The following is a 25,433-nucleotide window of genomic DNA, read 5'->3' on the forward strand; positions in this document are numbered from 1 at the left end:
ATATTACGTAATACTAGACTCGTTACAGTAACTGTATTACTTAGGTAACGTGTTACATTTGTAAGTAAAGTAACTTGAGTTATATTACCTGTTTTTATAGCGTATTTCGTTATATTACTTAGATACCACAAAAGTAATAATAATACGTAACACGTTACATAAGTAACGCGTTACTCCCAACACTGTGGATTGGCTATGCAAGACTGCTTGCAGAGGTACCTAGTACAAGTGTAGAATACTCTGAAGTGTAAAAAGTTCCTAGAAGAGTTGGATTTGGACTCACTCAGACTGTTGACTTCCCAACCAGATTGTGTGAACTTCATTCAAAATAATTTCACTATGTTAAAATCTCAATGTAAGAGAATCTTTGATTTAGCAGCGGCAATTTCAATATCCTCTTCTAGGAGAATATTTATGGCGAAGAGCTGCCAAGAATGGTGTGTGGACTTTTGAACATTATGTTGGCAAGACATTTTTCATTATTAATTGTGTGTGTGTTTTGTTTTTTGTTAATTGTACTCCTTGCCATGCCCACCTGTGGGGCTTTTTATGCCCTATTTTTGTGGTAGCATGTGTCCGAGGACATTTGATTGTAATTGTTTGTGTCATCAATAATACTGATGGTTCTTCTCTCTAAGCAACACACTAGATATCTTTTTAACCAATAGACCTTCTTTAATTAATTATTGTACACCTATAGCTGGCATTTCTGACCACGAAGCTGTACTGACTGAATCCAACATTAGTATCTTTGTACAAAAACAACCAAGAAGAAAAATTTACCTGTGGAATAGAGCAGACTTTAGCTTAATAAGAAACTTCTTTTATGACTTTAGCAATGAATATCTGCATTCCAACACCACTGACACACCAATCAACCAGTTGTGGACTGACTTTAAATCTGCTTGTCACTTCTGTCTGGACACTTTGGTTCCTAGCAAGTTATCTTCGAACAAGACATCAAACCGACCATGGATCACCACCTACATTAAAAGAATTTGTAGACGAAAGAAGCGAGCTTATGCTCAGTATCGCTGAACACGCTCACCTGCCGCCTGGCAATATTATAAAACTCTCAAAAATTTAGCTCAAAAAGAATGCCGTCAAGCCTATAATGACTACTTTTCGAAGCTCATTGACTCCAGTTCCACATCTAATTCAAAAAAACTATGGTCATATATCAAAAAGCAAAAATTGGATCACGTTGGAATACCCCCACTGTCACATAATGGTCATACCATCACTGATTCCACCCACAAAGCTAATATCCTCAACGATTATTTTAGCTCAGTGTTTACCACCGAAGACACCCAGTGTACTCTCACACCAGATGAAAGCCCTTATCTTGATATACAACCTATTTCCATTACTTATACTGATGTCTCCCAGCTTCTAACAACTTTGGATGTTCATAAAGCACCAGGACCAGACAAAATCCCATCACACATATTACAATTAGCCTCTCACGAAATTGCTCCAGTACTAACTCTGATCATCAATTCATCACTTCATCAAGGAGAACTTCCCATGGACTGGAAAAGTGCTAATATTGTACCTGTATTCAAAAAAGGAGACAAAACACTTGCATCCAATTACAGACCAATATCGCTAACCAGTATCAGCTGCAAGATCATGGAGCGCCTAATTCACACTCATCTCTTCTCTCACCTAGAATCAATAAATATCCTCTGTGACCAACAACATGGTTTCCGACCTAGAAGATCATGTGAATCACAACTTATTACTACCGTAAACAACATTTCTAAATCTCTTGACTCTGGCTTTCAAATTGACATCATTTTTCTAGATCTATCTAAGGCATTTGATAAAGTCCCCCATCACCGATTATGTAACAAATTATCCTACTATGGTATTAGAGGGGAACTACTAACATGGCTACAAAACTTCCTCATCGGTAGGCATCAACAAGTAACTCTTGACGGTTCAACCAGTGAGTCACATGCAGTTAACTCGAGTGTCCCCCAAGGAACAATCTTAGCCTCTCTATTATTTTTATGTTATATTAATGACCTCCCATTATCAATCAATGCCAACATTGGTCTGTATGCTGACGATACCATACTTTATACTGTTATTCACTCTACATCCGACTGTTTATCACTTCAAAATGATCTCAACTCCTTATCACAATGGGGCACTAGATCTGGTATGTTTTTTAATCCTTATAAAAGTGTATTCATGAGAATCACTCGTAAACACAATCCGATCACATACAACTACGCCATTAATGACATCTCTATCCAAGAAGTTTCATCTACTAAATATTTAGGAGTTACAATCACCAATGACTTGTCTTGGTCCACACACATTACTAACATCACATCCAAAGCTCTATCAGTCAAAGCATTCCTACAGAGAAATCTTAAGTCCTGCCCAACTCAAATCAAATTGAAATGTTATAATGCCATGATAAGACCAATCTTAGAATACGCCAATCCTGTCTGGTCCCCTCACATAAGAAGAGACATTGATAGGCTTGAACGAGTACAGAGGCAATCTGCCAGATTCATTATGGCTGACTTCTCGCGTTTCAGCAGCGTAACTAACATGCTCATTGACCTTAACATTCCCAGCTTAGAACACCACAGACAAGTATCTAGTATCACCCTCCTCTACAAAATTGTTCACAATCTCATTGATATATCCCCAGTTGATTTAATCCCTATCACTTCTAGCACCATAGGACATGATCAAAGATTTCATCATATCTATGCAAGGACCAATCAGTACAGTAATTCATTCTTCCCTAGATCAATTAGACTGTGGAATTCACTCCCACCTGACCTAATCCAACAACAATCATTACAAATTTTTAAGTACCAACTGAAATTATTATTATTACTTTCCCCTACCAATCAGTAATCCCATAATCAATCATATAATCAATCATATTGTAAAACATTTTGTATGCATGTTTCATATGTACGTTAATCCTCAAACTGAGGCTGCACATTTTTGGAAAATAAAATAAAAATAAATAAACAAAGATTTCCGCGGGTCTCCTGGTCCTGGGTCCTTGGTCCCCGGGTCCACTGTTTTTACCTACCCTGCCCAGACCGCTTTTTTTCCTTTTATGTGCCCCCACACAAAAGAAAAAAAAGCGGTCTGGGCACGAGACTAGCAGAAGGTGTTGTTGTGGGTTTAGGAATACTGTTGGGTATGGGATTATGTGGGTACTAATTTGCTTACACTACATAGTTGTGGTCACAGTTGTGGGTTGCCTATAAAGAAAACCTGTCTCTGCAGAGTGTACCCACATCTCCTGACTCCAGTCCACCTCAGACTATGGTGAATACCCAACAACTATTACTACTGTTGCTACTGCCAGTGTTGGGATGATTTTGTATGAACACATTGAAGATAGCCAAGAACTGTTTCTATGATGTGTATGTACACATTTGCAAATGTGCATCAGGTACTAATGCCCGCTGTGTGTAGGAATGTTTCTTTCAGGGTATCCAGCTTCAAAAGCATCAAAATGATAAGATGCCTAAAACAAATACCAAACATGAATTTTGCAAGTATCCATGTGTTTGTTCTGCTATACAATACATCCATGTGTCAACATTTATACGGTACGCTTTGGGCTGGGGGGAGGGGGTTAGAAAAAAGAGTACTCTTTGTACGTTCGCAAAAGAGCAGAAAATTGTGGACCACCCCTTAACGAGTATATATATATATATATATATATATATATATTTTTTAATACTGAAAATAATTATATTGGTATAGTACAATATCTACAACATGATTAGAGATCTGAAGTCATTGAAGGTAATAGTACTGTCAATTTGTAAAACATGGAAATAGTATCAAATTTGTCCAGCCACCAGCTCAAGTTGGTTCTTATAAATTTAGTTTCTTTCCCCAATCAATTCACTTGTGAAACAAGCATAGTACTAATTGCAGGTGTAATATAATCTAATCAAAAACAGCCAAGTTGTAAAAAAAGGAGTGCGGCCCTTGAAAAGGCTATGGTGAAAAAAGATGTGAAATCCAAGGTGGCGGCCAAGAAATGGCTGTGATGGTAGGTTAATGGTAAAAATTTTAATAACGACAATTCAGGTGAATTTGGTGCCGCTTGGTCAATTGGCACAAAATTCACCTGAATTGTTGTTATTAAAATTTTTACCATTAACCTACCATCACAGCCATTTCTTGGCCGCCACCTTGGATTTCACATCTTTTTTCACCATAGCCTTTTCAAGGGCCGCACTCCTTTTTTTACAGCTTGGCTGTTTTTGATTAGATTTCACTTCTTTTTGTATTTGTATACCCCAAAGCCGGCCTATGGCCAGCTTTGGGGCTTTTTAACCTATATATTTTTCTTTACCACAGGAAAAAGAAAAAGATGAATCAGATTTTATAAATACTTTAACTCATTCTGATTTTATCAGTAAATGTACAAATTATATATATAATGCATATATCAAGAGTTCATAATATAAAAAGAGAGAATATATTTATTACATGTCAATTAATCCCCACAGGATAATTTGCAGCTGATTTCTCTACTGGGTGACTTGAAATGTAGCTGAACTCTCTACAGGGTGATCTGCTTGTATGTAGATGAACTCTTTACAGGATTCTCTCTACAGGGTGACTTGACTCTAGCTGAACCCTCTGCAGGGTTATCTGTTTGTAGTTGAATTCTCTACAGGGTGATTTGTTTGCAGCTGATGAACTCTCTACAAGGTAACTTCTTCTAGCTGATCTGTCTACAGGGTGACTTGTTTCTAGCTGGTCTCTCTACAGGGCGATTTGTTTGTAGCAGAATTCTCTACAGGGTGATGTGTTTGCAGCTGAACTCTCTACATGGTGGTTGCTTTGTAGCTAAACTCTCTAATAAGTGACTTCTTCTAGCTGAACTCTCTACAGGGTGATCTTTTCATAGCTGAACTCTCTACAGGATGATTTGTTTGCAGCTGAACTCTCTACTTGATGATTTCTTTGTAGCTGAACTCTCTACAGGGTGATTTGTTTGTAGCTGAAATCCCTACAAGGTAACTTCTTCTAGCTGATCTTTCTACAGGGCGATTTGTTTGTAGCTGAGTTCTCTACAGGGTGTTCGTTTGCAGCTGAATTCGCTACATGGTGGTTTCTTTATAGCTGAACTCTCTACAAGGGGACTTCTTCTAGCTGATCTCTCTACAGGGTGATTTGTTTGTAGCTGAACTTTCTACAGGTGATTTGTTTGTAGCTGAACTCTCTACAAGGTGATACTTCTAGGTGATCTCTCTACAGGATGACTTGTTTCTAACTGAACTCTCAACAGGGTGATCTGTTCATAGCTGAACTTTCTACTGGGTGATTTGTTTGCAGCTGAACTCTCTACATGGTGGTTTCTTTGTAGCTGAACTCTTTACAAGGTAATTTCTTCTAGCTGAACTCTCTATAGGGTGACTTGTTTCTAGCTGATCTCTCTGCAGGGTGATCTGTTCATAGCTGAACTTTCTACGGGGTGATTTGTTTGCAGCTGAACTCTCTATACATGGTAGTTTCTTTGTAGCTGAATTCTCTACAATGTGACTTCTTCTAGCTGAACTCTCTACAAGGTGACTTGTTTTCTAGCTGATCTCTCTACAGGGTGACTTGTTTCTAGCTGAACTCTCTACAGGTGATTTCTTTGTAGCTGAACTCTCTACATGATGGCTTTGTTGTAGCTGAACTCTCTACAAGGTAACTTCTTCTAGCTGATCTTTTTACAGGGCATATTTGTTTGTAGCTGAGTTCTCTACAGGGTGATTTGTTTGCAGCTGAACTCTCTACATGGGAGTTTCATTGTAACTGAACTCTCTACAATGTGACTTCTTCTAGCTGAACTCTCTGCAGGTGATTTCTTTGCAGCTGAACTCTGGTTTCTTTGTAGCTGAACTCTCTACAAGGTAACTTCTTATAGCTGATCTTTCTACAGGGTGACTTGTTTCTAGCTGATCTCTCTGCAGGGTGATCTGTTCATAGCTGAACTTTCTACGGGGTGATTTGTTTGCAGCTGAACTCTCTATACATGGTAGTTTCTTTGTAGCTGAATTCTCTACAATGTGACTTCTTCTAGCTGAACTCTCTACAAGGTGACTTGTTTTCTAGCTGATCTCTCTACAGGTGATTTCTTTGTAGCTGAATTCTCTACAATGTGACTTCTTCTAGCTGAACTCTCTACAAGGTGACTTGTTTTCTAGCTGATATTTTTACAGGGCATATTTGTTTGTAGCTGAGTTCTCTACAGGGTGATTTGTTTGCAGCTGAACTCTCTACATGGGAGTTTCATTGTAACTGAACTCTCTACAATGTGACTTCTTCTAGCTGAACTCTCTACAGGTGATTTCTTTGCAGCTGAACTCTGGTTTCTTTGTAGCTGAACTCTCTGCAAGGTAACTTCTTCTAGCTGATCTTTCTACAGGGTGATTTGTTTGTAGCTGAATTCTCTACAGGGTGATTTATTTGCAGCTGAACTCTCTACAAGGTGACTTCTTCTAGCTGAACTCTCTACAGAGTGATTGATTTTTTTGCAGCTGAACTCTCTACATGGTGGTAGCTTTGTAGCTGAACTCTCTAAAAGGTGACTTATTCTAGCTGAACTCTCTAAAGGGTGATCTTTTCATAGCTGAACTCTCTACAGGGTGACTTGTTTCTAGCTGATCTCTCTACAGGGTGACTTGTTTCTAGCTGAACTCTCTACAGTGGATTTGTTTGCAGCTGAACTCTCTACAAGGTAACTTCTTCTACCTGATCTTTCTACTGGGTGATTTGTTTGTAGCTGAATTCTCTACAGGGTGACTTTTTTCTAGCTGATCTCTGTACAGGGTGACTTGTTCCTGCTGAACTCTCTACAGGTGATTTGTTTGCAGCTGAACTCTCTTACATGGTGGTTTCTTTGTAGCTGAACTCTCTACAAGGTTACTTCTTCTAGCTGATCTCTCTACAACATGACTTGCTTCTAACTGAACTCTCTACAGTGTGATCTGTTCATAGTGGAACTTTCTACTGGGTGATTTGTTTGTAGCTGAACACTTTGCATGATTGTTTCTTTGTAACTGAACTCTCTACAAGGTAACTTCTTCTAGCTGATCTCTCTACAGGGCAATTTGTTTGAGCTGAACTCTCTACATGATGGTTTCTTTGTAGCTGAACTCTCTATTAGGTACCTTCTTCTGGCTGATCTGACTACAGGGTGACTTGTTTGTAACTGAATTCCCTACAGAATAATTTGTAATGTAATAAATTATAAGTGAGTAAATTATAAATGCAGCTGAATGCTTTATTAGGGTGACTGTTCTATTAGAGTATCTCGATCTCGCATTTGCTACACGTAGTTGCCTTTCGAATCATAACTCAGTGGTTTGTAATCCGATTCTTCTGTACTACTGCAAGGACTTTCTATGATGATTATTCCAGCTACATACTGATTTTCAGCTCATTGCTCTAAGCGGTTTGCCTGGTAGATACAAAAACTAATAGTTTTTTTATTCATAAAAATCGATTGCGTAATTTTGACACAGGTCGGGTTTTGTGTCATATCTCCGTGGTCTTTATCCCGATTCCTTTCAAACCACAAAAAGGCACTCCTACGATGGTTGCTCCATCTACATATCAATTTTCAACTGATTCCTCAAAGGAGTTTACCCTGTAGGCGTGACAGACCTTCGACCTTATTTTACGCAAATAATCGATCATAACTCCGTGAATGCTCATCGGATTCCTACCAAAGTTGGTACACAGATCCGCCTTAATGAGCCCTTTACGTGTGCCAAATTTCAGCCCGATCCGAGCACGCATTCGTGTTTTATGGCGGATTTTGCGAATGTGAGAAATGAAGAAGTAGAAGAAGAAGAAAAAAACGAAGAAATTAAAACGAAAATTGTGTTCGCTCGTATCTCGAAAATGGCTGGAGCGATTTTCTTCAAAGTTGGTGTGTAGACTCCCCTTACTGGCCGGCACCTCTCTAGCAAATTTGGTTCCAATAGGATAAGGGATCACAGAGCTACATAGGTGTGAAAATTGCATTTTCTTTCTTCCTGTTAATATACTCACGGGTGGCACGCCGGCTTCTTGGGCCGCACGACACACTACCGTGTGTCTTGATTTGGCATTTCTAGTTCAACTAAGATTTTTAAAAACATTAGTAATTGTAATTTTTCATGTTGGTATTGTACTGACTTCATTTTTTGATAGCTGATACACTACTTGTTCTTCTATAATCTGAGACAATAATAAAGCGTCCCGCTCGGTTTTGAATAGCTTCAAGTTTGTTAATATGACATTGTGAATGTGGTGTCCAAACTGTGGCAAGATTGGTTTGATAAATATGTTGTAAGCATCCAGTTTCACTTGTTTATGGCAGGATTTCAGATATTGATGAATAAAGGTGAGTGTGTGGTTTGCCTTTTGACAAGTGGCATCAGTGTGGTGTTTAAAAAGAAAGCTAGGAATCAAGTACAATTCCCAAATGTTTAGCTTAACTTGAGTATTTGCAGTATTTGCTTCAGCCTACTGGTTATAGTTGCAGCTGCTCTCCAACAGGCTATCTAGAAATAGAAAGCCTTCTAAATGCATTAACTAAGCAGCCAGGAAATGCATGTTTTCTGTGCTAGACAATCAAAACTTCTAACATCAAAAAACCTGCATGCACAAATCTTATTAGAGCTTTGGGGCTTGTTTACCCACACACCCAACTACATGACATGGTCAAGTATCATGTACGGTAGTACTGGTATCATGCTGGGAGATTTGAGCTTTTTTGCCCAAAAATATAACCAGTCTCATTTTCCTTCATAACAGTACTAGTTTGGCAGTATCAAGACCAAGCTCAAAAATACCTCCATAGAGACCCCAAACCTTTCCAATAAGTCTCAGTGGTTTTTTGAAGTAAGGGTTGTTAGTTTAATTGAGGTGCATTGCTAATAATAGTGTTGTTTTATTATTATTAAAGCTTTACAGCTGCAGAGTATGATTACAAAAATAGTGGGAGTAATATACAAGGCAGCTGAAGGTCAGCTGGTATCCTGTACCAGCTGCCATAGAATTAATGTTAGAGTATCTACTTAATTTACTAAAAGTAACTATTGATTAATACAATAACTTCAGTTATAGAGTTCTGAAAATTGGATTATGGGGCAGCCTTGAAGCATTTATTGCAGGGACATAGCTAAGTAGTGGAAAGTACAAGGTAGATCTGGGTTAAATTTTTCTTCAAAATTCTTCCATAGATATTTAGTGAGACTGGACTTGATTGTGTCAATAGCTGGGGAAGTGTCAATCACAGGTAGGGAATTCCATAGTCTTACCAAATGTGCAATGTAGGAGTGATGTGATTCAGATGTGTTAGACCTTAAATGGACCAGTTTAGAGCGAGAGGAAGATCTAGTTGAATGATTTGCAAATGTATTATACTTTCTGATGTCGAAATGAGTAGTTGGAGTCCTGAATGACTTGACAAAAAGATGATGTCACTTAGTTCATAGACATCAATGGTAACAACTGCAATTGCTGGAGTCTAGCTTTGTAATCTGAATGATAGTCATTTAGAATATATTTGGTAGCTCTACATTGCACTCGCTCTAAAGCTGTAATATCTTTAATAAGATGGGGTCTCCATATCTGACTACAGTGCATCAACTTGGAACAGACAAGGGAAATAATATTATATGTTTGCTTTTTTGCCATGGTGTAATTAGATGTAAAAGTTCTTCTAATCAAACCTAGTATCATATAGGCTTGGCTTATAATAGAATTGTAATGAGGGATCCAGTTCAAATTGTTAGTTAAAATTATCCCTAGATCCTTATGTTGATCTTTTTGGTTGATATCACTGTTGTTGATATAGTTAAATGATGAATATTTATTTACTGTAATTACCACTAAAAGGCTCTAATTGGAAATTATATCAAGATGTTTCTGCAGTGCAATGAAATGTGAAACTTAAAGTAACATTATCTGTAGCCAAGTAGGGTTTCATGTAGAAAATAAGACCACCACTGGAGTCGACTGGACAGAATTTTTTCTGCATTCCACAGAATTTTAGTTACATGTTTCTGACACTTAACATTAGTAGTATTACTGATGTCTGGGATAATTTTTTCATATGCACTGGTTCACCAGTCATAAATTATGCTACAAAATAATAAAGTGAACAAACAAGTGTAGCTAAGTGAGTATTAAAATTTAGAAATTTAGTTATAGGGATCATAAGCAATGGAACAGCAAAGTCATTAATTTCATGTATTTTTTTTATAATCATTGCTGCACCATTGCATACAATATCAAAGAATACCCAGACATTTAAGTTGTGCGACTGAGCACACCCCATGGCCAACTTTATATCAATTATTGAAACACAAAGTGGCTATTCTACTTTGAATTCAACCCCACTGTAATTATAGCATTAAGCTTGTAAAATATTCCAAGGATTTTATATTTGTAGCTACGTACTTAGGGATCATACGAGTTCTGTCAATATAGAAGATCTACCCTTTTCATTGCTTTTTGTTCCTATGACATGATCCCTACTGAAACTTTATACTTATTCGTGATAACACGGTTCATTTCTGGTGAACCAACACATACTGCCACAAAGGAAAGAATGGTGCCAGACACATAAAAATTAAAATTAACTGTACAACTGAACATGCACTCCAACTATCAATTACTGAAAGGCGAAGCTTGTGGGACAAAATGCTTTAATAAGGCAGTCACTATCAGTATGCACATTTAGCTACATCAAAAAACAAAATCTGTGCTAATATGAGTGCAAAAAACAGTTTGTCTGTAGAAAATGGTGCTGCTGTGCAAGTACAAGTAACTGGAGAGTACCCTCCTGTACTGAATGTATCAATAAGTTTTTAGGGCAACGACAGTGTAACTTTTCATAGTAGGAATGAAGAATAAAGATGACTTCTTCAAAATATAATATGCTTCATTCCTGTGCAGTTGATTCCTTCGTCATTACTGTAGTTGACTAGTTACTTGCTCAGTAGAAAATTACAATAGAAAAGTTTTGTCACTTAATTGATTCTGCTTAATAGTTCACACCTTGAAATCACAAAGTCACTACCAACATAATTATACACTATTTCATACATTTGTTTTTGTTTAAGCTGTCAAGTATGATTAATAGTAGCTATCAGTACTAACAATGCAATGTTTGTAGGCCTTTAATTGGAGATTGCAACTGAGTAGCTAGTTTCATCAGTGAAACCCATACATTGTCATCTGGCCATATTTTATAATAGCTATAATACTGTATATTATATTAAGTGCTATCCCACTAGGGACCTGTGAGGAGACTAGGCCTGTAAATACAGGGAGTCAGAAACATGTATGTAAAACTGTGAATACAAATAAAATTTAATTACTGATTAGTAACGACGTATATACATCAATGTGATGTGAATGTCCTGTGTGACTTGGTCAATTAATATGACTATAAATGGTTAAGGTTCATTCCTATGCGTTAAGTGGTTTCAGGGTAGCTTGGTAAACATGTAGACAGGTTAGCTACTCAAGTTTCATAGTCAGACTCAAAGCTGGTATGTTCACTAAAGTTGAGAGTTTACATAGCTATATTAGGAAGTAGCCAATAGCTAATATATTCTGTACTGTTAAACATTAATAATAATATTCATTGTGTTATCATCTCTACCATAAAATTATATTTGTACATATATGGAATTCTATATGTTAACAGAAGCCAATTGTAAATGGAATGTAACTGATTAATAAATTGAAAGGAATTAATATATTAACTTTGTAATTGGATCTGTGAAAACCAGGCATTGACATTATCCATATATTATTATAGTGTTCTAAGATTACAATACAACCTCACAAAACAGCTAAGCTGTGAAAAATGGTGCGGCCTTAAAAGCCTGGGTGAAAAAAAGTTGTGAAATCAAAGGTGGTGGCCAAGAAGTTGCTGCAGTGATGATGCTAATAAATTTTAACAATGCACACCATTATTAAAATTAGTAGCATTAACATCAGGCATTGACATCATCCTGTTCTAAGATTACAATACAACGTGATAGCTGCATTTATACTGTAACGTTACATGCACTTCATCAGAGACTGCTTTTGAATAATGTCACATTCCTGAGTTGTAGTTTGAGCTCTGTAATAAATAGGCTAACTATAGCTATTATTAGGAACACTACGAAGTCTTGTGAATGCCATGTTGATTTGTATACTATTTGATTTTGTGTGGCATCTAGACTCTCATTCCACAAGTAATGCTGGACATGTTTGTGTTGCACAGACAAATATACAGTTAAGCCTTGTTCAGGTTAGCTACACAACTGATGACTGAAAAAGAAACTGTCATAACTATGTGGCTATGGTGAGGTTGATTTTTTTCCTTTAAGATCATGATGATGATATGCTGATGCCAGCTGGGTATGACCAACGTACCACCTCTGGTCAAGTACCGCCATGTATCTAACATCATGTTGCTTTTCGTTAGATCTTGTTTTTCTGTCAGATCATTAGGCATTAGCAACTCGCATGCCACCAGTGCATGCGTGCATGTGTGTGTGTCTGGGGAAGCAGCCTACCCAGCTGTAACATCAATGGGTACCTGGTGTAAACTGGGGAGGCAAATGCTCAACTGTCCATGTCTCATATAGCAGTTGAAGGTCCAGGTGGGACTTTGGGTGCCCACATCTTCAACTGTGAGACATGGTACAGCCTCCTGCGGGTTACTAGTCCTGCCCCAGGAGGGCATGCCTGCGCTGACTCATAGCACCTGAATAGCGCACAGGTTCCCCAGTGCTAGCCACTGGGCAGCGTGACCGCTTATCGGCAGCTGAAAGCTTTGCTTTGCTTTTGTGTGTCTGTGTGTGTGCATGTGTGTACATGCATGTGTGTGGATGGGTGGGGATTAGCTAGGTGATGGTCTGCCTATGATAGGCAAAGTTGACAGATATCTTTATGTATGCAGTAACCTTGCAGCACAATCCATTTAAAGATAATAATGTGATGATTAATTGCAGTAATGATTTATGTCTGGCCACTGGAGCCATATGTAATTAACCCCATGGGATTTAGCTATATAACATAGCTACATACTCTAACGTATCATCATAGAGCATATGTAGGTAGGTATATGTACACTGTAAAGTTAATTATTATTATTATTATTATTATTATTATATAGCTGAAAAACAGCCTTCTTTGGCTGACGCGCCCTGCATAAATAACTGAATAACTGAAATTAATCAGCAGTCAGGCAAAAAGGTGAGTGTTTTAGCTACCTTGTGTTATTAAAGCTACAGCTGCAAGTAAGCTGTAACACACAGGTGGTAACACTCTAGGCCGACTATAATCTATGGTTCAAACCGCTTTAATTTCGGAAGCTGAGTACACTTTTTTGGGGTATATAATATACTGTCGCGACACACTAATTATCTGCATAAACAAACCCTTGCAAAACACCGACGTGTAGACTTTGTTGATAAGAATCCATGTGAGTGCAATTAAATTTATCTTTTCCTAGCGTCAAGTTACTAGTTCACAGTTTACACCGGGGCTCGTTGGCTTGCCTAGTGTACAAGCAGGTGTTTGGATGCCGCAGAGGTACGTCGAAGTTTCTATATGTACGCATGCCCTATGTAATAATAGCTAGCTAACACTTACCGCGCAGCTCGTTACTGGGCGGATTCCTCGGCCATAGCTAGTACTTGGTGCGATAGCCTGTATGTATACTAGGCTACTCGATGCAATTAAAGCTGGTCAGTGCTTCACCGAATAGCTACATATCATTATTATAAAGTTGTTCGAAGCTAACCGAAGACTTCAGGGGCGGCGGAGAAGGGGGGACTGTATGTAGCTAGTCCCTGTGAAAAAAATTATCTATAGCTGTGAAGAACCTAGCATCAATACTCTAACAGAGCAGTCACTTGGAGGAGCAGTGTAGCAAGCTACATATGTAGTTGTAAATAAGGAGATATAGTTGGTGGAGGGCAACTATTGCCAGCAGGTGGTCCGAGACGTTTTTTTTTTTTTTTTGGTCTTTGACTTACAGCTAGGCCATGGCATCACCAAACTAGAAGACCCCCAGCCCCCCTTAAATAAAGGTGTCTCCTCCGAACTTGACTGAAGTTGCTTCAGTCCACGTATAAAAGCATACGTAGCTACTAGCCTCGCGTAGCCAGACCGCTATGACTTTACTTTTTTGTGTGGGCGTTTGGAAAAGTAGGGTCTGGTACACCTGCATTAAGAATTCTGTGTAACGTTCCACTGCAGTCAGGGTGAATGTTGATTGCTGCTGATTGGCGAAGCCCTAAACTTCTTAGACCTGTTAAATTGCAGCCGGGTACTGTTCTCTTGTGTTGCAGCTGAAGGGCGCGCGTGACGCTTTTGCAGGTCTAAGAAGTTTAGGGCTTTGCCAATCAGCAGCAATCAACATTCATCCTGACTGCAGTGGAACGTTACACAGAATTCTTAATGCAGGTGTACCAGACCCTACTTTTCCAAACGCCCACACAAAATGAAAAGTAGTGGTCTGGCTACGCGAGACTACGTAGCTACGTAGTGCACTTGTCAATTTCATGCCCCACCCCCGGGGCGTCCTCACCCCCGGGGCGTCCCCACACCCCAGGTGGGAATTTGACATTGCTTCTTGTCCCCACCCCTGGGGCAATTGACAGCACTGACCGATTTTCGGTAGTTGCATTTCTAAGCAATAAAATCGCACTTGCTATAAGTTTACTAGCTACAGGGCAGGTTTATTACTAGTCGCATACATGAAATATTCGCTTAATCATCCTTGGGGTGTTGTCAAATCCCCTACTATGGGGGTGGGGACATAGTGGGGATTTGACAGCCGATTTTGCCCCAGTAGTGGGGAATTTGACACCACGATTTGTCAAATCCCCTGTGTTCCCCCATCCTCCCTGGGGTGGTGGGGCATGAAATTGACAAGTGCATAGTATGGATAAAATATGGAGGGTGTGGGTGTTTTTGTCTCGCGCCCAACACTCGGAGGCCCAGGGGAAACTTTGTTCAGTTTCAAGAGGCTGAAATAGCTTTCTATTTTGCCATCAGCTAAGAATCAGCTGCTGAATAACACCAAATTGGGGGGTCTTGCATCTCCAAACACTTTCTGTTCAGTCCAAGTTTGCAGATTCTGCTGAACTTGAGACCTAGCTCCTGTAGAACCTGGAACCAATTATTGTCTGGTCTCCATGTCCGGGAATCTTCTGGCACATTACCAACCACAATGAATTTGTGCCAGCAGTGCAATGCAAAATGTATTCTATTGATTCTTAATTCATGTCCCATTATACTAGCTTCTCATGTCCTAAGCGGATGTCCAGTTGCATTATCTCAGCAAAGGTATATACTTATCATATGACTTGGTACTTCATTCCTTAGTCACTAGCATTAGGCCAAGCAAAGTAGCTCAATTTTTTGATGTGGACTGGTGGGCATTTTTCATTATTCATTATTCATTGTGAAGGAAGCTTCTAAGTTCACAGCAACAGTAGGTTGTCTGTCACGATAAGGATTATCTATTCCAAAACAGCCAGCTGTAAAAAAAGTGTGCGGCCCTCAAAAAGGCTATGGTGAAAAAAGATGTGAAATCCAAGGTGGCGGCCAAGAAATGGCTGTGATGGTAGGTTAATGGTAAAAATTTTAATAACAACAATTCAGGTGAATTTTTGTGCCGCTTGGCCTTGGCAAAAAATTCATCTAAATTTCCGTTATTAAAATTTTTACCATTAACCTACCATCACAGCCATTTCTTGGCCGCCACCTTGGATTTCACATCTTTTTTCACCATAGCCTTTTTGAGGGCCGCACACTTTTTTTACAGCTGGCTGTTTTGGAATAGATTTCACTTCTTTTTGTATTTGTATACCCCAAAGCCGGCCTATCCGGCCATAGGCCGGCTTTGGGACTTTTTTAACCTGTCTTTTTTTCTTTTCCACAGGAAGAAGAAAAGATGAAGCAGATGTACTTTAAATATTTCTGATTTTATCAGTAAATGTACAAATTATATATATAATACATATATTTATTACAGAACTCTCCATGGTGGTTTCTTTGTAACTGAACACTCTACAACGTGACTTCTTCTTGCTGCTCTCTCTACAGGGTGAATTGTTTGTAGCTGAACAATATACAAGTAACTTCTTCTAGCTGATCTCTCTACAGGGTGGTTTGTTTGTAGCTGAATTCTGTGCAGGTGATTTGTTTGCAGCTGAGCTCTTTACAGAATGGTTTCTTTGTAGCTGAACTCTCTACAAGGTAACTTCTTCTAACTGATCTTTCTACAGGGCAATTTGTTTGTGGCTGAATTTTCTACAGGGTGATTCCTTTGCAGCTGAACTCTCTACATGGTGGTTTCTTTGTAACTGAACTCTCTACAAGGTACCTTCTTCTAGCTGTTTGCACCTTAACTCTCTACATGATGGTTTCTTTGTAGCTGATCTCTCCACAAGGTAACTTCTTTTAGCTGATCTCTCTATAGGGAGATTTGTTTGTAACTGAACTCTCTACAGGTGATTTGTTTGCAGCTGAACTCTCTACATGATGGTTTCTTTGTAGCTGAACTCTCCACAAGGTAACTTCTTCTAGCTGATCTTTCTACAGGGTGATTTGTTTGTAGCTGAACTCTCTACAAGGAAACTTCTTCTAGTTGATCTCTCTACAGGGAGATTTGTTTGTAGCTGAACTCTATACAGGTGATTTGTTTGCAGCTAAACTCTCTACATGATGGTTCTTTGTAGCTGAACTCTCTACAAGGTGACTTCTTCTAGCTGACCATTCTACAGGGAGATTTGTTTGTAGCTGAACTCTCTACAGGTGATTTGTTTGCAGCTGAACTGTTTACATGATGGTTTCTTTGTAGCTAGACTCTCTACAAGGTAACTTCTTCTAGCTGATCTCTCTACAGGGAGATTTGTTTGTAGCTGAACTCTATACAGGTGATTTGTTTGCAGCTGAACTCTCTACATGATGGTTCTTTGTAGCTGAACTCTCTACAAGGTGACTTCTTCTAGCTGACCTTTCTACAGGGAGATTTGTTTGTAGCTGAACTCTCTACAGGTGATTTGTTTGCAGCTGAACTCTCTACATGATGGTTTCTTTGTAGCCGAACTCTCTACAAGGTAATTTCTTCTAGCTGATCTGATCTCTCTACAGAGAGATTTGTTTGTAGCTGAACTCTCTACAGGTGATTTGTTTGAAGCTGAACTCTCTACATGATGGTTTCTTTGTAGCTGAACTCTCCACAAGGTAACATCTTCTAGCTGATCTTTCTACAGGGTGATTTGTTTGTAGCTGAACGAAACTTCTTCTAGCTGATCTCTCTACAGAGAGATTTGTTTGTAGCTGAACTCTATACAGGTGATTTGTTTGCAGCTGAACTCTCTACATGATGGTTTCTTTGTAGCTGAACTCTCTACAAGGTGACTTCTTCTAGCTGACCTTTCTACAGGGAGATTTGTTTGTAGCTGAACTCTCTACAGGTGATTTGTTTGCAGCTGACCTCTCTACATGATGGTTTCTTTGTAGCTGAACTCTCTACAAGGTAACTGATGTCTCTACAAGGTCACTAGTTTGTAACTGAACTCTCTACATGGTGGTTTATTTGTAACTGAACTCTCTACAGGGTGACTTCTTTTAGCTGATCTTTCTAGAGGGTGATTTGTTTGTAGCTGTACTCTCTACAGGTGATTTGTTTGCAGCTGAACTCTCTACATGATGGTTTCTTTGTAGCTGAACTCTCTACAAGGTAACTTCTTCTAGCTGATCTCTATACAGGGAGATTTGTTTGTAGCTGACCTCTCTACAGGGTGATTTTTTTTGTAGCTGAACTTTCTACATACAAAGTGACTTGTTCTAGCTGGTCTCTCTACAGGATGACTTGTTTCTAGCTGATCTCTCTGTAGGGTGACTTGTTTCTAGCTGAACTCTACCGGGTGATCTGTTCGTAGCTGAACTCTCTACAGGATGATTTGTTTACAGCTGAACTATCTACATGGTGGTTTCTTTGCAGCTGAATTCTCTACAAGGTGACTTCACTAGCTGAACTCTCTATAGGGTGATCTTCTCGTAGCTGATCTCTCTGCAGGGTGATTCGTTTGCAGCTGAACTTTCTACATGGTGGTTTGTTCATAACTGAACACTCTACAAGGTAACCTCTTCTAGCTTATCTCTTTACAGGATAACTTGTTTCTAGCTGAACTCTGTACATGGTGATTTGTTGGTAGCTAAACTCTCTACAATTCGATTTGTTTGCAGCTGAACTCTCTACATGGTGGTTTCTTTGTAGCTGAACTCTCTACAAGGTAGCTTCTTCTAGCTGATCTCTCTACAGGATGACTTGTTTCTAGCTGAACTCTCTACAGTGTGATCCTTTCGTAGCTGAACTCTCTACAGGGTGATTTGTTTGCAGCTGAAGTCTCTACATGATGGTTTGTTTGCAGCTGTACTCTCTACTAGGTAACTTCTTCTAGTTGATTTCTCTACAGGGTGACTTGTTTCTAGCTGATCTCTCTACAGGGTGATTTGTTTGTAGCTAAACTCTGTACAGTTTGATTTGTTTGCAGTTGAACTTTCTACATGGTTGTTTCTTTGTAGCTGAACTCTCTACAAGGTAACTTCTTCTAGTTGATCTCTCTACAGGATGACTTGTTTCTAGCTGAACTCTCAACAGGATGATCTGTTCATAGCTGAATTCTCTACATGGTAGTTTCTTTGTAGCTAAGCTCTTTACAAGGTGACTTCTTCTAGCTGATCTCTCTATAGGGTGATTTGTTTGTAGCTGAACTACTGTATCTGCAGGGTGATTTGAACTCTCTACAAGGTGATGTTTTCTAGTTGATCTCTCTACTCAGTCTGGATGACTTGTTTCTAGCTGAACTCTCTACAGTGTGATCTGTTAAGTTTCTACCTGATCTCTCTATAGAGTTATATCTTGTTTGTATAGCTGAACTCTTTTACATGGTGGTTTTTTGATTGGTTGCTGAACTCTCTCTCCACGGTGACTTGTTTGTACTACAGAGTGACTTGTTTGTAGCTGAATTCTCTACAGAGTGACTTACTTGTAGCTGAACATTGCATAAAGTAACTTGTTTGTAGCTGATCTAGATGAACTCTCTACTAGGTAGCTTTTTTTGTAGCTGAACCTTTTACGCAGTGACTTGTTTGTAGCTGAATTCTCTACAGAGTGACTTGTTGTAGCTGAACTCTCTACAAGGTGACTTGTTTATAGTTAAATTCTCTTCAGTGTGACTTATAATGTTCTGAATCTCTACAGCAACATATTTGTAGCTGAACTCTCTACAGGATGACTTGCTTGTAGCTGAATTGTCTATAAGATTAACTGTTTGTAGCTGAACTCCCTACAGAATAACTTGCAATGCCAAAGAAATTCTATAATGGAGTAAGTTATAAACGTAGCTGAATGCTTTATTAGGGTGACTGTTCTATTAGAGTATCTCGATCTCGCATATGCTACACGTAGTTGGCTTTGGAATCATAACTCAGTGGTTTGTAATCCGATTCTTCTGTACTACTGCAAGGACTTTCTATGATAATTATTCCAGCTACACACCGATTTTCAGCTCACTGTTCTAAGCGGTTTGGCTGGTAGGCGTGAAAACTAATAGTTTTTTTATTCATAAAAGTCGATCGCGTAATTGTGACATAGGTTGGGTTTTGTGTCATATCTCGATGGCCTTTAACTGGATTCCTTTCAAACCACAAAAAGGCACCCCTACGATAGTTACTCCATCTACATAGCAATTTTCAGCTCATTCCTTCAAGCGGTTTACCCTGTGGGCGTGACAGACCTTCGACCTTATTTTACGCAGATAATCGGTCATAACTCCGTGAATGTTCATCGGATTCCTACCAAACTTGGTACTGAGATTCGCCTTAATGAGCCCTTTAAGTGTGCCAAATTTCAGTCCGATTGGAGCACGCATTCGTGTTTTATTGCGGATTTTGCAAAATGTGCGAAAAGAAGAAGAAAAAAACGAAGAAAAAAACTCCAAACTTTGGCCGCTCGTATCTCGGAAATGGCTGGAGCGATTTTCTTCAAATTTGGTATGTGGACTCCCCTACCTCGCCGGCATTTCTGTAGCAACTTTGGTTTTAATAGGATAAGGAATCACGGAGCTACAAAGGTGTGAAAATTGGGTTTACTTTCTTCCTGTAAATATACTCACGGTGTGGCGCGCCGGCTAATTGGGCCGCACGACACACTACCGTGTGTCTTGATTAAAAGCCTTCTTAAAGCTTATACCTACACTTTATCACCTTTCTGTACCAGGAAGCTTAGCTGAAAATGATGGTTTGTTTGTCTAAACATTGAAACACTGGCACATGTGATCAGTTACAGTAATAATGAATAGAGGTGGCAGGGTGGAAGGTGATGTGGTCAGGTGATGAGAAACTGTGAATTAACTTTTCCTGGCCTTATGGAAACATTACCATTTGTTTGTATTTATGCTGACCTGCCCAACTTGCAAGCCAGTGAGACACCTCAGTCTACAATTCCGTACTACTGATGACACCTTTTAGACCAGACGCTGTCATCCACAATATACCATCAAGAAAAGTAAAGTAGATTACCAGCAAATACTAGCAGAACTAGACAGGGACGACGGAAAAGGGGGGCTACAGCCCCTGTGAAAAAAATTATGGGGGGGCTTAGCCCTCCTAAAATTATCTGTAGCTGTGATGGAGAACCTAGCTTTATCAGCATCATTCGAGATACTCTAATAGAGCAGTCAAGATCGAGATACTTTAATAGAGTGATCACACTATTTGAGGAGCAGTGTAGCAAACTACATATGTAGTTATAAATAAGGAGATATAGTCTAGTTGGTAGAGGGCACTATTGCCAGCAGATAATGACCTTTTCTTCTTTATTTTTTGGGGGAGGGGGTCTTCGACTTGCAACTAGGCCATGGCATCACCAAGCTAGACCCCCAGCCTCCCCTAAATATAGGTGTCTCCACCACCTCTGGAACTAGATTGGCTGAAAATTCTAATTACTATGAGACCTCGAAATTAGTGTTTGGGCATTACCAACAATTTCTGTTGTGGACATTTGGAATGTCCTCCATTTTACTTGTTAGGATTTACCAATATCAAAGGACCAATGAGACGAATTTTAGGTAAAGCCTCAAAAATTTGCTTCACAGCATCCGAAAAGATATTTATGGCATGGGACTGCTGGTTGTGTCCTACTTAGAAGAACTTGTAATTTATAATTTACTTGTTCACCCTTGCCATGCCCTTTCATTTTTGAACCAGTCTTTGTGGTCGTATGTGACCAAGATTTTTCATTCATATACTTAGTGCATTACATTCTCTCATTATTTAATAATGATGGCTTTCAAACAAATAGCGGTGGTCAATCAGTATCATGTAAAGCTAGACATCTATGTATGTCTACCTGTTAACTTCAATACATGGGTATAACCAGACAAGAGTGGATCCAGAGTTTGCAAAGGGAAGGTGTATCAGGATAAGGAAAGGTGTACCAGGATAAGGAAAGGTGCACCAGGATTGTTATATTAATTAAGCAACTATACACATTTCTAACATATGAATATCTAAAATGTGGCAGTAAACTGTGCTCGAATATCTTCATCACACAGTAGGAGGGATCAGAAGTGGTGACCTTTACTGTTCTATTAGAGTATCTTAATCCTTAATCTTGCATAAATTGTATCCTTGGTTTGAGGATGGAGGGGAAAAGGCCACATATTGGATTAACCACTAAGTTGTTTTGGTTGAACATTATTAAACATTTAGTATGTTAGTACAGTAGGACCTCCACTATCTGAACACCTGTGTGCCAGGTAAATCATAAAAGTGTTCAGATAAGTGAATTTGTTTGGATAAATGAAGCCCATTCATTTATATACAGAGTTCTGTTCAACTACTCTAATAGAACATACACTTGCTCTAATAGAATGTTCACCTAATTACGAAATACTCTAATAGAGCAGTCACTTACACTGTTCGGATAATCGAGGGTTCGGATAATCGAGATTCGGATAATCGAGGTCCTACTGTATATGAATGTTGTGGCACTAATGTGTATTGTATAGGGTTAAGTCAGTAAGCAGGGGGGTGGGGGGAGGGGAACTTCTCTGTGTACTACCCTGTACCCCCTGGATCTGCCATCAAAAATCATGTCAAATTAGTGATGATGTTGGATTATTGAGACATATTATGTAGAATTGGTGGAGCAATCATAGTATCAGATTAGCGTGTTCTTAATTACAGAGGTATTGGATTAGAGAGGTTCACTGCAGCTAATATGGACTTTGTTCTAGTTAACTTTGTTGATATTTTTAGCTTGACTGAACCTCCAATTGTGAATTCCTAGTACACTACACCACCCCACTGTATTGTCAAATCTAACTGCTAAATCCTGTTGTTTGTGCTATACAAATGTAATGTTATGAAGATTAAATATCAGTAAATACAGTAGTACATAATAGTAGGGATCCTCCAAAATAAAATGATGTTCCCAAAAAATGCTACCATTAATCAGTATAGAAAGATATAATGTTTCCCCATGGAATTATATCTAATGCTAAATCCAGTGTTTACCATATTCTATAAATTTTCACGAGTAAAACTTCTGTGCTAAAATTTTTCATCTATGTCCTCAAGTGACACAATTTTTTTATTAATGAATTATGTAACTGTATTAATTCATTAAAATTATATTCTGGAGAAGCAGAATGACAAGCAGTGAAACTTAAGTGTGGCGTCTCCGTTCCAAGGAGGCTGCACCCCAGATTTAGAAGTTGTCCATCACAAATCAAGCAATGGGCTGGAATGCAATTGTTGTAGCTAGAAGCTCATTCCATGCAATATGCATATTTGTATATGTACTTCATTTAATGTGTCTACCACGGCATGGCACTTATCATTGCCAACGCTAACGCTTGCGGCAAAATACTGAGATGAGGACAACTCTCCCCTAGGATCAGGGAGGCCATTCTTGTTTTTAAAATACTGCAGCAAAGAAGTATATACGCTTGACACACCAATGGTCAAGCCTTGATCCAGGTGGCCAGAAAGCAGTTAACTAAATTAATTCTACTTCTCTAATGTTAAATTAGTAAATTTTTTGCATAATTAATTTTCGTCAGATGCTAGCTTTGACAAAATATTTTTAATGGTTTATAGAAATACAGTATAATATGAAAACCTTCATAGAAGCACTGGTGTTGATTTTTTTTTCAAAACAAAATGGCCAAAAAAGATACTCCATTAATCAAATTTATTGCTGTTCCAACTGTGACCAGTTTTTGCTCAGCCAGTCACAAATAAGGCTTTACCAGTTTAACTTAACACTTGGTGGTCTGGTCTCCAGTCACTTGATCTGTCAGTCTTTGGTCAGTCTGTAATGGTAATACTATAAATTTTGAATAGCTTACACAGAGAGTTGGTTATCAAGAAATTTATTACTTATTTAATGCATTTATGTTGCTACATTTAGCCCAATTCAGCTACTAAGCTAAGCAAAAACACAAAATTTGGATAGAGTACAATGGCTAATCTTTTGTGTACAATAATTATTGAATAATATTATACTTGGTTGAATAATACTAAAACTGGCAAACAAAGCCCCATTACCACTTGCCACATTTCAGACCATCATTTCTTGTAAATGTGTCACTTGACACAATCAATTTTCATATAGTTGTACACACTCAATACTATTATTTACTATTGATGCAGATTTTATGCTTTAATAGCTAGTTCATGTTTGAAAATTATTGCTTTAGCAACTGTTCCAAGATGAATGTGCTGTTGCTGCTCATGTCGTTAGTGGCGATAACTACTGAGATGTGTATTATGAGGTTATGTCCTCTTGGAAAGTTCTATAGTACTACCAGTGGCTCTTGTGTTAGTAGCTGTTATCCAGGCTATGGTAACTGGACTACAGGAAACTGTACAGAAGGTATATACTACATGTACTTATAAACTGTAGAACACGTGTCAGTTCCCAATTGCAAATGTTTAGAAATTTCATGTATTGTGGTCTATGTTTAGTGAGGCATGGAAATTTAACCAGAATTAATGCTTACCACGATTCCTTTTTCCCCTCAACTATCGCGTTATGGAACAATCTGCCAGTGGAGGTTGTTACTTCTAGTAACTTGGAACATTTTAGAAAGAGTTGTAACAGTTATTTTTATAACTGAATATTATTATTTTCTTATCAACATAATCATGTACATTTTTCCTCTTATAGAGGTTGTACAATAATCAAATATAATATAATAATATAATTTTCATGATTATGTCATGACATTTCTTGCTTGCATATCTTGCTAAGCCCCCTTTTAAATGAAGCGTAGCACATCTTACTATGAAACACATGAAACAAAGTTCCTAGTATGATTTACAATGCAATACTGCCATATCAGCTATTTTATTCTCTATACAGCTACTTATATCCCAGTGCATGGAAGTGTCAAAGCGCTGCGCTGGGTGATAGCTAACTTATCACCCAGTGCGTGGGTTTTCAAATAGTGCATGAGGGCAAGCTTCAAAACCAGCCATGTTACATGAGTAGGGAGAAGCAGACCGGTAAGATTGATACATTTGCTTAATGTTTAGTAATTTAGAGCAGCCATGATGTATGTTTGTGCTACTCAAGTCAATTTATGACTAATGAATTGATTAGAATACAGGCACTAAAATCAGCTTAATGGTGGCTTTTGGCTATGATTTGCACTTGGATATAAACTGGTTATATCCCAGTACACTCAGACAATATCTTAGTTATTACCCTTGTACTGGGATATAACTATAACTTAATCAACAGAAATAAGGTAGCTATCAAGGTTTAAATGTATTCAATACAACTTTTACTGCAAGTTTGTTGTTTTGTTTTCTGTGTGATACAGTACCAATAGATCAAGAAGTATGGTTGGATGCCACTGTATACGAAATCTTCATAAAACCAACTACTACTTTAAATGAAGTGATTGCCAAGTTTAACTTAACAGTGAGGGAAAATTATCTTTATGAAATTGATTCTATTGGCTCCCATGATATTGATGACATTATGGTTCATCCAAAATCCTCAGACTACTTTTCTCTTACCAAACAGAATAGTTCTAATTCAGATTTTCATGGACATGATGTTATTGAAGTACAGCTGCTTTCGACCAAAGCTGGTACCATATCACTAAATGACTACAAGATGACATTGGAAGTTACCATTGATGATAATCCTTTAACAAGTAGTGACATTATCATTCATGTGGTGGACCCACTACCAACTTTACCTGTACCAGGTAATGTTAGTTACTTGCCATGGTATAGTACTAGCTATTTAAAAAATTAAAAATTTCAGAAGGAAGTAGGGGTTGATATAATATACATGCTACGAAAAGTAAGGAAACAAGCTCAAAAATGTTATAGTT

General features: G+C 38.4%; 1 protein-coding gene and 2 long non-coding RNA genes across 3 annotated transcripts in view; 2 read left to right on the top strand and 1 right to left on the bottom strand.

Annotated features, from left to right (window-relative positions):
- Window positions 1–1,403: 1,403 nt before the first annotated feature.
- On the bottom strand, window positions 1,404–2,178 carry LOC136262376 (uncharacterized). The gene is made up of 3 exons (XR_010704185.1): window positions 2,032–2,178; window positions 1,614–1,668; window positions 1,404–1,555 (listed from the first exon to the last, which is right to left on the bottom strand). It is a non-coding gene; the product is annotated as an uncharacterized lncRNA (long non-coding RNA).
- Window positions 2,179–13,506: 11,328 nt separating this feature from the next.
- Window positions 13,507–24,231, top strand: LOC136261604 (uncharacterized). The gene is made up of 3 exons (XR_010703955.1): window positions 13,507–13,587; window positions 23,784–23,959; window positions 24,052–24,231. It is a non-coding gene; the product is annotated as an uncharacterized lncRNA (long non-coding RNA).
- A 338-nt stretch (window positions 24,232–24,569) lies between these two features.
- LOC136261107 (adhesion G-protein coupled receptor V1-like) overlaps window positions 24,570–25,433 on the top strand; it is a 76,180-nt gene continuing 75,316 nt past the window's right edge. Inside the window, exons 1-2 of the mRNA XM_066055075.1 lie at window positions 24,570–24,591; window positions 24,912–25,304. Coding sequence (XP_065911147.1) covers window positions 24,570–24,591; window positions 24,912–25,304 — 415 coding nt within the window. The remainder of the gene's footprint in view (window positions 24,592–24,911; window positions 25,305–25,433) is intronic.

The sequence above is a fragment of the Dysidea avara genome, chromosome 7 (genome assembly GCF_963678975.1).
Source record: "Dysidea avara chromosome 7, odDysAvar1.4, whole genome shotgun sequence".
Lineage (NCBI taxonomy): Eukaryota > Metazoa > Porifera > Demospongiae > Dictyoceratida > Dysideidae > Dysidea > Dysidea avara.